This window comes from Ipomoea nil, unplaced genomic scaffold, assembly GCF_001879475.1.
Source record: "Ipomoea nil cultivar Tokyo-kokei standard unplaced genomic scaffold, Asagao_1.1 scaffold0117, whole genome shotgun sequence".
NCBI lineage: Eukaryota > Viridiplantae > Streptophyta > Magnoliopsida > Solanales > Convolvulaceae > Ipomoea > Ipomoea nil.
Window position 1 is genome coordinate 2958453 of NW_017616545.1, and position 14743 is coordinate 2973195.

The window sequence follows — 14743 nt, forward strand, 5'->3', positions numbered from 1 at the left end:
GCTGGAATTAATGTTTAATTTTGTCTAAAATTTTCACCATTCTTCCTTCCTGCTTTAGTTTCATTCTTGGTTGCTTGGTTTCTTTTGAGTTTGGATGACAAATCTTTCCCCGCTCCTTTTGAGTTTGCAAAATTTGCTTCTTTTTCTTTCATCTGTATTAATGCTTACAATCCAGAACGTTGTTGAAGCAAAAGGAAGGAATGCATGTTGATCAAATTCCACAAAAAAAAGCTGAAAGGACACTTTAATCAGATCTAATCTAATGCAGCTGTCCAACAACGAAATGATTTCTTTTTTCTTTTACTTTAATTATTTTCAACCATTAAAAGTGATTGAAAATTTTCCCTCATGAAAATTTTCGAGCACTTGTAAAAAATTAGTCAAAAAATTATGCATCACTCACACCTTCTTCACCCAACTAACTTTTTGTTTGACTACTTCACAATCTTCATGCAGTAATCGAAAATAAAGATAAAAGATTTTACAAATACCCCAAAGTAATTGAAAATGTGATTAAAACTGAAATTTTCTACCAAAACAGCAATTTCTGACTATGTTGTAGTGATCGAAAAATCAAAAATCGAACATTTTCATCAGCAGTGTACTTCCTGATTAGATTAGTCCATCAGGAATGCACACGAATTAGGGAACAGAGATAAAAATGAACGTAGTAATTAATGATTAAACATTTGCCATAGGCGCGAGGATTCTTAGAAAGATATATATATATATTACGTGACACTTTCTTTAGTACGTCAAGCAAAACAAACTAAAACGAAAAAATTATTGCAGGAAAACGTGCGCCAGGCCAACATCACTACATATATAATTATTTTCCATAAAACATGAAGATGCAAGAGCACATGCAGTACTACGTATAGTACGTACAATATGTTCCCAAGCCCTAACCCAAAGAAGCAGAAAGCAAACTGGATGGTCTTGTCACCAGTTGGATGGATCACAGGCCCCTTTCGTTGAGTCTTGCCGCGGCGGCGACTGATGCCGCCACACCACCGGGAGTGCTGCTCATGTCTAAATTGTTCCTTTGCTGCGCACTCGCCACTCCTTCTGCATCCTCCCTTGTTGCGATCTTATCTGCTGGTAACTTTTGTGTAGCATCCTGTAATTATCAAAGATTAAACACTTATCATTAAGTACGACCCAACTTCTTTTCTGTATTACATTTTTGAAAGACCAAAAGTTGAATTTGGCCATTTTTGAGAGACCAGATGTTAGATTTGACCATTTTTTAGAGACTAGATGTTAAACTTGACCTAACTTCTATCAATTTATGGACAACAATTGATAATCGCTAGACTTATACTGCTACCACATCTTCCAGAAAGACCAAATACTGAACTTGACGTTTCAAGTATCTTTCACTTAACTATCCCCTCTAAGTACCAATTGATAGACTTAACTCTACCTTTAAGAGAGTCCGACCAACAAAAGTTTATACAAAATTAATTATACTCCCTTAGTGTAATAGTATAGGGTGAAGGGAATGAATTTCGTGGGGAAAAACTAGCTTTAAAAAAAATAATGCAAAATTGCATGACACCTAATAAATTTATATTAGCTACAAATTAAATGTATTTCTGATTTTTTTTTTTTTTGGCAATGGCTTAATATAATGATACCAAACAATGCAAAATAAGTAGTAAATTATTGAATTGCTTACAGCCAAGACATTTCCAAGTTTGACTTTGTCTTGGTCTCGGATGAGCCCTTCGTTGTAAGCAGCAGCCGACTGAGCCGTGGCAGCGACACCGCCGGGAGTGATGACGTTAGTGCCAGTAGCCCTAACTTCAGCCGCCTGAATTGCCGCAGCGTCGCTCCTATCCACCGCTTTGTTTCCTAGTGCCTGTGCTGACGCTTCCAGCGCTTGTCCAATCGTGATTCCCGCCTGCAGGGCGCTATTCATGTTTATTCCTCCTCCTGCTTGGTAATTCGGTAATGGCATAGCTTCAACACTCTGTCCAACCACCTGAATATATATATAAATTATTTATCAATACAAAATGTTTTGAGTTAAATGGGCGGCCAGAGTCAAGTCCAAGATCATGTTAAAAAATTATTACACGAAGATGACAAGTCCAACACTTTATTCTAAGAAAATATGTGATAATATAAAGAAATAAAATTAAAAAAAAAAAAAAATATGTGATAATATAAAGAAATAAAATTAAAAAAAAAGCAGTAACTGATTAATTGAGATCGCTTCAAATTGGGTATCTATGTGTTTCCCTGCCAATTCAATAGGTATGTGTTTTCCTTCCCAGCAGTAATCAAAAGACTCAAATTGAGACTAATAATTTTCAATTAATTAGTCCAATTGATAAAGAAGAAGAGAACGAAAAGAGACAGAATCAGACCGATTCCTAAGAAATCTTTTTGGATATTTCTCTCCTATTAGGTAAAATATTTGACAAATAGATTCTATAGTGTAAAAAATTTATTCTTATTAGAAATCAAAGGGCCAGGCTGGGGCATTATTGGGTGAAAATTCATAAGAACCAAGCACAATGTGACTAGAAAAGGAGCCAAGTTTAGCACCATGTATCTAGAAAAATTGTTGGGTAGCTAAGAAAAATGATATATGTACTCCTATGAAGTATAACTCCCATTACATATACAAATTGTATTGACTAAAAAAGGAGCCAAGTTCAGCACCATGTATCTAGAAAAATTGTTGGGTAGTTAAGAAAAATGATATATGTACTCCTATAAAGTATAACTCCCACCACATATACAAATTGTATTGGGTAAATAAAAGTGAATGAATAAATAGTGACCCACTTTATTATTTAAATTTAACCGAAGAACGACGCACCTCAACAGAGAATAAAAAGTGAGAGTACATATGTAATGTTAAAAAATTATTGACAAATGGTTGATAGAGATAAGGAACCAAGTCCAACACTATATGTAGCTAAAAAAGTGTTGGGTAGCTAGAAAAATTGTTGAACGGAGACCATAATGACCAAATTCAACACTATGTGACTAAAGAATTGTTGAAAAAAACAATAATAGGCCCAAAAATGTGTGATCAAATAAAGAAATAAAATTCCACTTTAAACTAATTAAGGCGTAGTTTAGTGATAAGCCCTTGATTAATCAAAGGATACCTACCTATTAACTTTTAACAAATTAAATAGATTAACCGTACCAAAACATAAAGAGGGCGGGTACCTGGCCAGCGATAGATTCAGTGATTATTCGGCTCCCCGGCACGTCAGTTTCCGTCACCGTGACACCCTGCTCGCCGGCAGGGTTACTAACATCATCCGGCGACACAAGACCGGCCCTCACATTAACATTAGCTGCGGCCTGCATGGCTGCGGCTGGACCGCCTTTCTGCGTCTGACCCAGGACCGCCGTTTCGGCGCTCTGCATCATGGCGGCGTCTTGAGGCGCGATGGGCTTGTCGGCCAACTCGCCGGAAACGCCAAACACATCGCCATATTTTACTGGCTCCATCTGTTCTTGCCTCCTAGGCTGTTCTTGACTCATTTTTACGTATACTTTGTCTGTGTAAATTAAACTTTTGTCAAGTCTTGCAGTGTGGAATTAGAAGATGTGGGAAAATTTATACTATTGTTCTAGGGGAGGGTTCCGCCACGTGTGCGTTTGGGGGACACGTGGCGATTTGGGTTTGTGCAAAAGTGGCAGTTTAAAGAGGTGGCAGCTTCTCCTGGAATTTCCTCGCAGTTTCGGAGCAATGGGCGAAGCGGCAGCCACTTTCTAGAACTACAGTACAAATACATTTTGCGACGACAAATTTTCACTCCGTCCCTCGTATATATATGTTTATCCATAGACATTGGCAACTGGTAAAATGTTACACTATCAACCAATTTTAATTTATTTGACAATTATTAATTGTTTGAATTGATTAAAAAATTAATATATATTTTTGATTAATTAGTTTTTTGTAATTCTAAAATGCTAAAATTCAAAAAACTATTCAAAACAATTTTTTTCAATTAACTTTTTGAGAAAATAAATTATAGCAAACAGCTATCAGTTAACAGTTAATTTATTAAATAATTTTCTACGATCAACTAATGTTGTCAACTAATTATACTTTTTAACTAACCCAATCAGCAGTTAAAAGCTAACAGCCATTTACTAAACAGACTTATTGTCTTTTGAGGGGTAGAGTTGGTGACAATGGCTGAAGATGGAGGAATTGAAACTTTAAGAACCATTTACTAACTTAAGAATATTTTCAATTTTCTATGATGTTTATTAGCATAATTTTCTGTTTGGAACCTATCCAAAAATTATTAGAGGAGGTAAATTGCGATTTGCTCAAATAGTCTCTCAATCAGTTCCTATCGTTAATTCTATAAACAAGGAATCAATTTATACACTTCCACCAATTTGAGGAGCTCATTTTAAGATACATCTCATGCATTTTGACATCAGACAGTTCACAAGAGAATTTAATTTGATGAAATTTTTTGAGTTCCAGTACAAGGGAAAATAATAATCTTTCGCCAATAAAATATAAAACTCAAATTTTGACGCCCAACTCAAAATTCCCTTCAAAACAACAACTAGAGTCGATGAGAAGGCGAGTCACATCCTCCTAATTCAAATAGTTTTCAGGACTATTTAGTAAATAGCTTTTATCTGATTAGGTTAACAAATTTGATTAGTTGATATTTAAATAGTAAATTAACTGTTAACAGATAATTGATTACATATAAAATGACTTTTTTTAACAAAATTTATTGAAAAAGTAACTTTGAGCAACATTTTGAATTTTAACATTTTGAAACAATAAATTGTTACAAAAAGCTAATTAATCAAGGGTGTTGCTATTTGCAACCCCTTTGACTAAAATGGGGTAAAAAGTACATTGAAAATATAAAAAGTTAAAAACTTATAATAAATACATAGGTGGTGGAAATAGCCTAATGAGTGATCAAAATGCTATTTGCACCACCTTAATTAAATCACATTTATTATGTTTAAATAATAATTAATTAATTCAAAATTATTTAAAAAAAAAAAATCCCGCCTTCTCCGGTGAGAAGGCGACCCCTAGGTTGCCTTCTAACCGGAGAAGGCAACCCAGTTGCCTTCTCCAGTGAGAAGACATGTCCATAGAAGGCGATGGTTTCCTTCATTGTTTTTTTTTTTTTTTTTGGTTAAACAACCCACTGGGTTGCCTTCTCCGGTGAGAAGGCAACCACTGGGCTGCCTTCTCACCGGAGAAGGAAGCCCAGTTGCCTTCTCCGGTGAGCACGGGATAAGGAGACGGGAGGGAGGGAGGTTTGTATTTTTTTTTTTAAAAAAAATTAAAAAAAAAATGAAAAACAAATAATAATCTTTGACCACATTTAATGCTGGTGGTGTAAATAGTAAATTTGCATTTACACCACCTATAAAGTTATTTGACCTACTAAATAGGTGGTGCAAATAGCAAAACAAGTGGTGTAAATAGAATTTCCCTTAATCGAACACTCATATTAACTATTTAACCAAGTCAAATAGTTAATAGTGGTCAAACAAGCCAAAATTGACTGATAGACTAACTATGTTACCAAACATAACCTTCCAAGGATATTTGGTTCACGGAATGTTAGATTACCTTAGTGAATGTTAGACTACTGAAAATGTTAGATTTCTGTGTTTGATTTAAAACTAAGATATGTAAATAAGACAACGGTAATAAGATAAATTAATTAAAAAATAAAAAGCCCAACATTAGTAACACGAGTACACGACACGGGAATGTAAGATTACCTAAGAAATTAGAGGGTATCTCACATTCCCTTCCAATAGCTAAAAACTTAATGCGAAGGTTATTTGATATTGTCTGAGAAAGTTAAATAACCTAAACCAAACATGAGAATCTTATATTACCAAACAAATATAACTTTGGTTATCTTATATAACATAAACCAAACGCTCCCTCATTATTTAATGAGTTGTTAATAATCTGATAGCTTAGTGATTATTATGGCGAAAGTCGAAAGTAGCTTTTTGCATATATAAAACAGGAAAAGAAAATGGAAACTAGTCTTGCATTTTAGATGGTGATTAAGATATACAAATCAATCCCTACAGAACTTGATCTGAAGCAATGGCCACAAGAAGGAAAGAGGCAATAAGTTGAATGTGATGAGGCATTACTGTTATGGTGTTTCCTCCTGACTGGCTTGTACTTGGAGCTCTATTATTTGTTCCACCTGCTTAAAATCCATTAATTAACATAGATATAATCAATATAAGGAAATCATACACTGGATTCTTCGTTGTTATGTTATGATTTGTGAAAAAATTTAGAAGATTTTTAATCCATAAACTTGGGTGCAAAATTTAGTTAAAAATGGTTCGATCAATCGAACCAAAATAATTGAACGTGTTAACAATTAAGCTGGTAGCAATTTTAACATTTTAAGATTTTCATTCTCAATTTTCAATTAATTCAGTTCAAAAAGATAACTAATCGAAATTTTTAATAAAAATATATAACTCATGTATGTTTATATATACAGCTCTATAGGAAAATATCTTTCCCAAGGCCCTGAGGTATATGAAAGCACCATAAATCTTAACCGGTTATCAGGTTACACTATAAAGTTTACAACCTGTTATTTTTGTAACATTATTATGCATTTTTTTTTTTTGTTAATCTGGTTAGCCAACTAAATTAAACTATAAATTTTGGTTTGACAAAATTCAAAAATAAATGTATAATATAAGTACACTAAATGGTTTTAAAGTACTTTCAAAAAAAAAAAATGGTTTTAAAGTACTGTAAAAAGCATTTAATTCTTATTTATGTCTAATTAGTTTCAAAATAATAAATCAAAAATTAGAAGTATGTGGTTTACTTTACCTGAAGGTGGTGTTGGGGAAGGGGCGGCCGTCGGAGTACTTGATGGACATGGAGACCTAGCCGAGTCATTACCTGAACCAAAAAAAATAAAACATATTATATAATTCAATTTTAACTCAACAAGAATAATTAAAAAAATATATGTTATTTCAATTCACATTCACTTTATTAAACATAATAAATATTATAGTATCAAAAAGTTTATATTCAATAAATATTTAATAAAGTATAATCTCTAAAAAAAAATGAATAATTAACTTTTGACTTTGCTTTTGTTTTGTTTTTTTTTGAAAATTTCACATGGACATTACGTAGAAGCCAGTCATACCTTTGACATTACACGAATAAGGCAACTGGAGCGCCAAGGTGAGGTTTAACAGCGGCACCGGACCGCCGCCGTTCACGACGGCGCAAAGGCAATTAGGCTGAGACAGAAGTACGCCGGAAAACGCCGCGCAGCAACCAGCGGTGGGTGTCGCCTCGTCGGCGATCAGGAAAGGGAGGCACGGTAACATCGTAGCGATCACAGTAATGCACGGATCAGGTGGTTGAACCATGGATTCCCCAATCAAAGCCGCCAACATAATAGCTGCAAAACACAGCCCCATTTTGATTCCCTTTATCCCCATCTCAAACAATTCTTTCACATTTTCTTTAGGGTTTAACAGCAAATGTAATGTGTTATCCAAGATGATTTGTAACGGTGTGCTTTTATTTTTGGTATTAATAGAGAATGGGAGATGAAAGGTCTAGAGCTATTTAATTATGTAGTTTAATTTGCAAAAAAAAAAAAATAAGTAAATAATTGGATCTAGTTATGATGTGTAGTGGCCAGTAATATGTTGTGAACATTAAATTAATTCGTTGAATCTGAAATGATTGTTAGCAAATACGAGTAATAAAAATGAACGAATATCAGTTTAATTTATATGAGAAGTTTTCAATGTGTTATAGCAAATGAGGACTCAATGATTATTCGTTTGCTGGAACCCTATGTAAAAATTTTGATAAATAGGGATCCTGTAAATCTGTAATAACATAATTCAAAGAATAGGCCAGACCGGGTCATTAAATTAAAGTCAGCATTTTATAAAAAAAAAAAAAATTTACTTCAATAATCCTCATTGGAAGAGGCCTAGCATCATTAATAACAAATAGGTATGTCATGGATACGGATCTACCTTGCAAGGTGAATCCTAGTCAAAATACACAATTTATATATTGAATATTCACTTCTCCCAGTTAGCAAAGGGTAGTTGGATCTTTTTTGAGCTTAGGCATCGTTCCCATCACTTGTGTGGGACGGGGAGCCTATTGATGACTATTGAGAGAGGAGGATTGGTGAGAATGAGGCTTTAAGACTAGAAATTACCTAGCAATCCCTTCGAGTGTGAGCTTCGGCCTTTTCACTAGATGATTTAGTACTTAAGAGCTGGGGGCTCTTGGCTTGTAGTTTGGGGGTAACCACTTTTGGGTCACCCCTTGTACATATACATTCGGCCAAAATGGCCATACACTCGTTTGAGCCATAGCTCACTTTTGGGGCTATGGCGTATACTTGTAGACGCTTTGCTTTGCTATATGGAATAAATGCACAGTTCTTTAAAAAATATATATATATATTCACTTCTCCCAAATATTTTGAATATTCACAATTTACCTATTGAATGTTCACAATTTATTTTATATACTAAATGTTCACAATTTAAATTGTAAACATTTAGTATGTAAATTGTGAACATTCAGTATATAAATTATTGTGTATTTTTAGACCCAAGGTAGATCCGGGTCCACAGAATAATTTGACATTAACCATCCTCTCTAGCTCACTCATTGGACTAGCTATTCTTTTGGCTCATTCTCAAGTTGCTTAGACTCTTGGTTTGGTAAACACAATGTTACAAGTTAGACTCTTAGTAGAAGAGTCTTGGCCTATTGATCTCCTTGAATTGATTTGAATCGATCAACTATGATGAGCAATTTAGACTAGTTTATCTTGTGATCCTTTACCGACTAGAATCATAGGGAGATGTTTACCGAGTGTACAATTTCAAATAGTGACTACGAGGTTTCTTCATCAATCAAAAGAAATTAACAATGCTAACAAGGTAAAATACTTGCGGTATTTTAATTTTAAATAGTCGTGTAGAGTGTTTTTATTTGTTTTTAATTGTTAATGGGGGCTTTTAGGGGTTTCTTAATTTATTCTCTCTCTCATCGCTAATATCATGCATGCTTCTTCTGTTTGCCGCCCATCTGTGTTCTATCGTGATCTATTCTTTGCGTTGCTTCAAGCTCCTTCAATCGCGAAGTTCTTGGTTCGTAGTTGCGCTTCTCCAACAATGCAGATGGTACCGCCTGGGGACCACGGTCGAGGCAAGGGGTAGGGTTTTTTCCCCCATTTTTTGTTGTTTTTGTGTTGTTGTTCCCGTTGGTTTTTGACAGAATTGGGTTGGTGTTTTGTAAGAATATTTGTGTTCTCGGTAGTCGCTATGGGGGTGGGGATTGGTTGCCGGATTATTCATTGCATGGGAGTTTTTTAGTAGATTATGGGTATTGGCTTCGGGTTTTAGGGGTGGGGAGGGGGGGGGGTTATTGTTTCGTTGTTTAGGGTTTTTTTTTATTTCGTATTCTTGGCAGATTAATGTACTGCATTTTCTGCCCAATGGGTATTTTTCGTTTTGGTTCTTGGGGGTTTGTTTCGGTATTTACTCTTTTTTTCCCCTAGTCTTGGCAGATTAATGAAGTGCATTTTCATTTGATTTGTTTTTTTTTTTTTTTCTTTTTTTTTTTTTGTGCTCTAGTTACCAACAGTTGTGGGTTTGTGTTGTTTTTTTTTCTGTTTTTTTTTTTTTTTAGTTGGGGGTTTTTGTTTCATACTTCTGTGGTTTGTATGGTAATTGTATTCCTTTTTTTTTTTTAAAGGATAATTGTATTCTTTTTTTTTTTTTTTTGAAAACCAAAGGAACCAAATTTCATTAAATCAAATGTTCAATACAATGCGGAATAGAATTGAAATAACTAAGGGGACCAGAGTATGAACGTGCAGCTCTAGCCAAGGCATGAGCAACTGTGTTCACTGATCTAGGAATAAATTGAAGAGACATAGAATCAAAGTCTCGTTGAAACTTCCGGCACTTGTTGATTATACAACCCGTATAAGTATAGTTAGGCAAAGAGCTTTTAACGAAATTGCAAACCGTTTGGCAATCAGAGAAAACTATTAGGACTCTATGTATATGAGTCTGTTTAGAACTTCTTATCCTTGTCACACTGTGACTCTCTACTTCTTATCATTGTCACACTGTGACTCTCTATTCTATATATTCACATCATCTGATCTCATTGTAATCAAGTTCAGTAAATACAATACAATCAGTTCTCATCTGGTATCAGTAAGCTAGGGTTTTTTCTTTGTCTCTCGTCCCTATGGCTGACGGATCTGTTAATTCCTCCTAACGGACCGTGTCTGATGCTGCTATGTCGTCAAATTCGTCGTCAATTGTGTCGCTATCCACCGCACATCACTTCATCAGTACGAAGTTAACCTACAAGAATTATTTGTTCTGGCGTACGCAAGTCGTCCCGTTTCTTCACGGGCATGACCTAATGGGGTTTGTTGATGGTACGAAACCCTCATCGGCTGTTCTTCTTGCTGCCGACACCGACACCGCCGACGCCATGCCACAGCCGAACCCCGCCTATGCCGTTTGGATGCGTCAAGATCAAGCATTGTTGTCCATGCTTGTCTCCTCCCTCTCCGACGAGGTCATGCCAATCGCCGTCGGACGTCGCACGAGTCGTGCCCTTTGGGAGGCCATTGTTCAGACGTTGTCGTCTTCCTCCCGCGCCCGCGCGTTAAACCTTCTCGGCCAGTTGCAGGGACTGGAACAGGGTGATTCGTCGGTTGCGGATTACATCGGGCGAGCTCAGGTGATTATTGAAGAGCTCACCCTCGCCGGGGCTCGACGATCAGAATCTCTTTGTTTTTCGCGGCTTGTGACCGGAATTCCGTGCGCTCACCGCGTCTCTTGCCGTCTGTGGGCAGCCGGTCACCCTCCAGGAATTGGCGGACTTCCTCGGTGCCCAGGAATTTATCGCCAACCGTGATTACGGCGGTGCTCCGGCGGCTCTTGCTGTTCAGCACGGTGGCGGCCGATCAGGTCGCGGAGGTCAAAACCGTGGTGGTGGTCAACGAGCAGGCGGTGGCAACGGTGGGTCCAATCGTAGTGATGGCGGTAGACAGCAAGGTGGCCGTGGGCGTGGTGGCCGCAGTCGCGGACGCAACAGTGGTGGCAATTAGATTCAGTGCCAGATATGTAGGCGGACTGGTCACGAGGCTCATGTATGCTATAACCGGTATGATTCCCCACCTCAGCCCAATCTAACATATCAAGATAATTCAGATGTTGGTACTCCTCAGACATGGATCCCAGATACAGGGGCAACTAATCATGTTACTCCAGAAATTGCTGCTTTGACCACCTCAGAAGAATATGTTGGCAATGACACCTTGCGTGTCGGTGACGGTATGAGTTTATCTATTAGTCATGTTGGCCATGCTTCTTTTAACACCCCTTCTAGATCATTCACATTATCTGATATACTTCACGTTCCATGTTTGTCTAATTCTTTATTATCTGTTCAGAAGTTTGCATCCGATAATAAAGTTTTTTTTTTTTTGCGTTTCACCCCTCTTTTTTTGTTGTGAAGGATATCAATACCAAGGAAATACTTCTTCGGGGCAATAGTTCTGGGGGACTATACACACTTCCATTACCTAGTTCGTCTCCGTCAGCTTTTCTTTCCGCTTGTGCCTCGGCTTCCACTTGGCACAATCGTCTGGGTCATCCTCATAACCGTGTTCTTAGCCATATACTTCGATCTTGTTTAGTTAGTGAATCTCGTGATAATATTCGTTGTACTAATTCTTTATGCAATGCGTGTCAATTAGGCAAATCTGCCCATTTTCCCCTCCCTCGTGTTGCTTCCTCTAGTTCTCATGTACTAGATCTAATTTACACAGACATTTGGGGTCTTGCGCCCACTTTATCTACATCTAGCTTCCATTACTTTGTGATCTTTGTGGATGACTATTCCCATTATACATGGTTCTTCCCTATGAAATTAAAGTCTGATCTCTATGTCATCTTTGATAAATTTCGTACTCTTGTTGAGCGGTCCTTTAATTGCAAAATAAAGGCCATTCAGTCTGATTTAGGTGTTGAGTACAAAAAGTTGCATTCTTCGTTTGTTCAATTAGGAATTCAACACAGACAATCCTGTGCCTATACACCTGAACAGAATGGTCGTGTTGAACGAAAACATCGTCACATTGTTGAAACTGGTCTGGCTCTTCTAGCTCATGACTCTGTTCCTTTGAAATTTTGGGATTTTGCCTTTGAGACTGCTGTCTATTTAATTAACAGAATGCCATCTTCTGTATTAAATAACTCCAGTCCTCATCTCCTGTTACATAAATCCCATCCTTCCTATCTTTTTCTTTGTGTCTTTGGGTATTTATGCTACCCTCATCTTCGACCATATAATCGTCATATGATGTCATACAGGTCTTCTCCATGTGTCTTCCTAGGTTATCCTGAGTCATTTAGGGGGTACAGATGCATGGACTTACATACTAATAAGATTTACACGTGCAAGCATGTCAGATTTGATGAAGAAGTTTTTCCCTTTGCTACTAAAACTTCTTTGCAGGATCTATCTACTCCGTTTTCTGGACCTTGGGCGGAATCTGTTCTCAATCACAGCACACCTATTCCTGTCGTGTCCAATGATGAGCTGCCAGAACCGCCGCTACCTGCTTCATTCGAACCAGCCGTGGATCCCGGACAGGCTGCCTCGTCGGGTGATCCTGTGGAGCCTGTTGCTCATCGGCGAGGCCGTCCACGTGGGCGGTCCATCAGGCCCAATGTCCATACTCACTCTATGGCCACTCGCAGTAACGCAGATGCTCCTCTTTTTGCTCTAGCAGCTCAGTTGCATCCCACGGAACCCACATGTCACTCTCAAGCTGTCAAATATCCTGAGTGGTGTGAAGCCATGGACCAAGAATTCAATGCTCTCCTGCATAACCACACATGGTCTCTAGTTCCACCCACTGCAGGTATGAATATATTGGCTGTAAATGGGTGTTTCATACGAAGAGAAAGGCTGATGGTGCTATTGAAAGGCATAAAGCCAGGCTGGTTGCGAAAGGTTTTAATCAGGTTCCAGGTCAGGACTTCTTCGAAACTTTTAGTCCAGTGGTAAAGCCTACGACTGTAAGACTCCTTCTATCTCTAGCTTTATCATCTGGGTGGTCTATCAAACAGCTAGATGTTCATAATGCTTTTCTGAATGGTAATCTGGCTGAAACAGTTTATATGAAGCAACCCCCTGGTTATATTGATGCTAACTTCCCAAATCATGTTTGTTTGTTAAAAAGATCTCTGTATGGGTTAAAACAAGCTCCCAGAGCTTGGTTTAATCGACTACATACGTTCTTACTATCGGTTGGCTTTCAAGCATTCAAGACAGATGTCTCTCTGTTCTATTACTCTAAAGACTCTGCTTTGGTTTATCTCTTGGTGTACGTGGATGACATTCTTGTAATGGGAAGTGATCAGGGTATTATGTCTCAGCTCTTGTCCAAACTGTCTGCTACATTAAAAATCAGAGATCTTGGTGAACCAAATTTCTTTCTGGGTATTGAAGCAGTTAAGAGTGACAATGAGATTATTTTATCTCAACAACGGTATATGAATGATATTTGAAAACGAGTTGGAATGTCTGAATGCAAACCCCTTTCTACACATATCTCTGTCTCGAAAACTGTCCCCTTCAATTCAGATCTATATGATGATCCCACACAGTACAGGAGTTTAGTTGGAGCACTGCAATATCTCACTGTCACACGACCTGACCTATCCTTTGCAGTTAATCAGTTATGCCAGCATATGCATGTTCCCACCATATCACACTGGGAGCAGCTCAAACGGGTACTCAGGTATGTTAAGGGAACAGTTTATCATGGTTTACGCATATGACTGTGTTCATCTAGAGATATTCATGCTTTCTATGATTCTGATTGGGCTGGTTGTCCTGACGATCGAAAATCCACGAGTGGTTTTGCTGTTTTCTTGGGGAGTAATCTTATATCATGGGTTTGCAAGAAACAGAGAACTGTTGCTAGGTCATCCACTGAGGCTGAATACAAAGCTCTTGCAGATGTTTGTGCTGAGGTTCTATGGATTATGTCATTACTGCGTGAGGTAAAGATTCTGGGTATTTCCATTCCAAAATTATGGTGTGATAATCTAGGAGCTAAATATATGAGTGCCAATCCAATCTTTCATGCGCGCACCAAGCATGTGGAGATTGATTATCATTTTGTTCGTGATCGAGTAGCTTCGGGCGATATCCAAGTCAACTTCATCTCCACAAAAGATCAACTTGCTGATATCTTCACCAAAGCTCTGCCTGGACCTAGATTTTCATCCTTAAGGGACAAGCTACAAGTTACTAGTATACACTGTGCTTGAGGGGGAGTATTAGGACTCTATGTATATGAGTCTGTTTAGAACTTCTTATCCATGTCACACTGTGACTCTCTACTTCTTATCATTGTCACACTGTGACTCTCTATTCTATATGTTCACATCATCTGATCTCATTGTAATCAAGTTCAGTATATACAATACAATCAGTTCTCATCAAAACGATAACCTTCACAAAATTCAAATCTTTAGCCCAGGACAAGGCTTCCTTAACCGCCATTGACTTCGCGAGGTGAACATCAAGTAAGAAACTCATAGGTCCATGGCGAGCTGCTACATACACACCGCTTGAATCCTTAATGAGAATTCCATAGCTAGCCTCATTAGTTTC

General features: G+C 37.6%; 3 protein-coding genes across 3 annotated transcripts; 1 reads left to right on the forward strand and 2 right to left on the reverse strand.

Moving 5' to 3' along the window:
* Positions 1–707: 707 nt before the first annotated feature.
* On the reverse strand, positions 708–3544 carry LOC109164099 (late embryogenesis abundant protein D-34-like). The gene is made up of 3 exons (XM_019312892.1): positions 3193–3544; positions 1682–1987; positions 708–1120 (listed from the first exon to the last, which is right to left on the reverse strand). Exons 1-3 carry the CDS (start codon positions 3511–3513, stop codon positions 959–961), a joined length of 789 nt encoding a protein of 262 aa, XP_019168437.1. The 5' UTR covers positions 3514–3544; the 3' UTR covers positions 708–958.
* Positions 3545–6020: 2476 nt separating this feature from the next.
* LOC109164842 (non-specific lipid-transfer protein-like protein At2g13820) lies at positions 6021–7566 on the reverse strand. Its single transcript, XM_019313417.1, has 3 exons — positions 7185–7566; positions 6857–6928; positions 6021–6203 (listed from the first exon to the last, which is right to left on the reverse strand). The coding sequence occupies exons 1-3, from the start codon at positions 7483–7485 to the stop codon at positions 6076–6078; spliced, it is 501 nt and encodes a 166-aa protein (XP_019168962.1). The 5' UTR covers positions 7486–7566; the 3' UTR covers positions 6021–6075.
* A 2899-nt stretch (positions 7567–10465) lies between these two features.
* On the forward strand, positions 10466–11159 carry LOC109167566 (RNA-binding protein FUS-like). Its single transcript, XM_019316635.1, has 2 exons — positions 10466–10789; positions 10905–11159. The coding sequence occupies exons 1-2, from the start codon at positions 10466–10468 to the stop codon at positions 11157–11159; spliced, it is 579 nt and encodes a 192-aa protein (XP_019172180.1).
* The last annotated feature ends 3584 nt before the right edge of the window (positions 11160–14743 follow it).

What these genes read in the sequence shown, in the direction of transcription:
- LOC109164099 (XM_019312892.1), bottom strand. Translation starts at nt 3,513, where the DNA reads ATGAGTCAAGAACAGCCTAGGAGGCAAGAACAGATGGAGCCAGTAAAA. An exon ending in CTGAATCTATCGCTGGCCAG is followed by an intron (nt 1,988 to 3,192) that starts GTACCCGCCCTC and finishes ATATATATTCAG; the next exon opens with GTGGTTGGACAGAGTGTTGA. An exon ending in AACTTGGAAATGTCTTGGCT is followed by an intron (nt 1,121 to 1,681) that starts GTAAGCAATTCA and finishes TGATAATTACAG; the next exon opens with GATGCTACACAAAAGTTACC.
- LOC109164842 (XM_019313417.1), bottom strand. Translation starts at nt 7,485, where the DNA reads ATGGGGATAAAGGGAATCAAAATGGGGCTGTGTTTTGCAGCTATTATG. An exon ending in TTATTCGTGTAATGTCAAAG is followed by an intron (nt 6,929 to 7,184) that starts GTATGACTGGCT and finishes TTTTTGGTTCAG; the next exon opens with GTAATGACTCGGCTAGGTCT. An exon ending in TTCCCCAACACCACCTTCAG is followed by an intron (nt 6,204 to 6,856) that starts GTAAAGTAAACC and finishes GATTTTAAGCAG; the next exon opens with GTGGAACAAATAATAGAGCT.
- LOC109167566 (XM_019316635.1), top strand. Translation starts at nt 10,466, where the DNA reads ATGGGGTTTGTTGATGGTACGAAACCCTCATCGGCTGTTCTTCTTGCT. An exon ending in ATTACATCGGGCGAGCTCAG is followed by an intron (nt 10,790 to 10,904) that starts GTGATTATTGAA and finishes GTCTGTGGGCAG; the next exon opens with CCGGTCACCCTCCAGGAATT.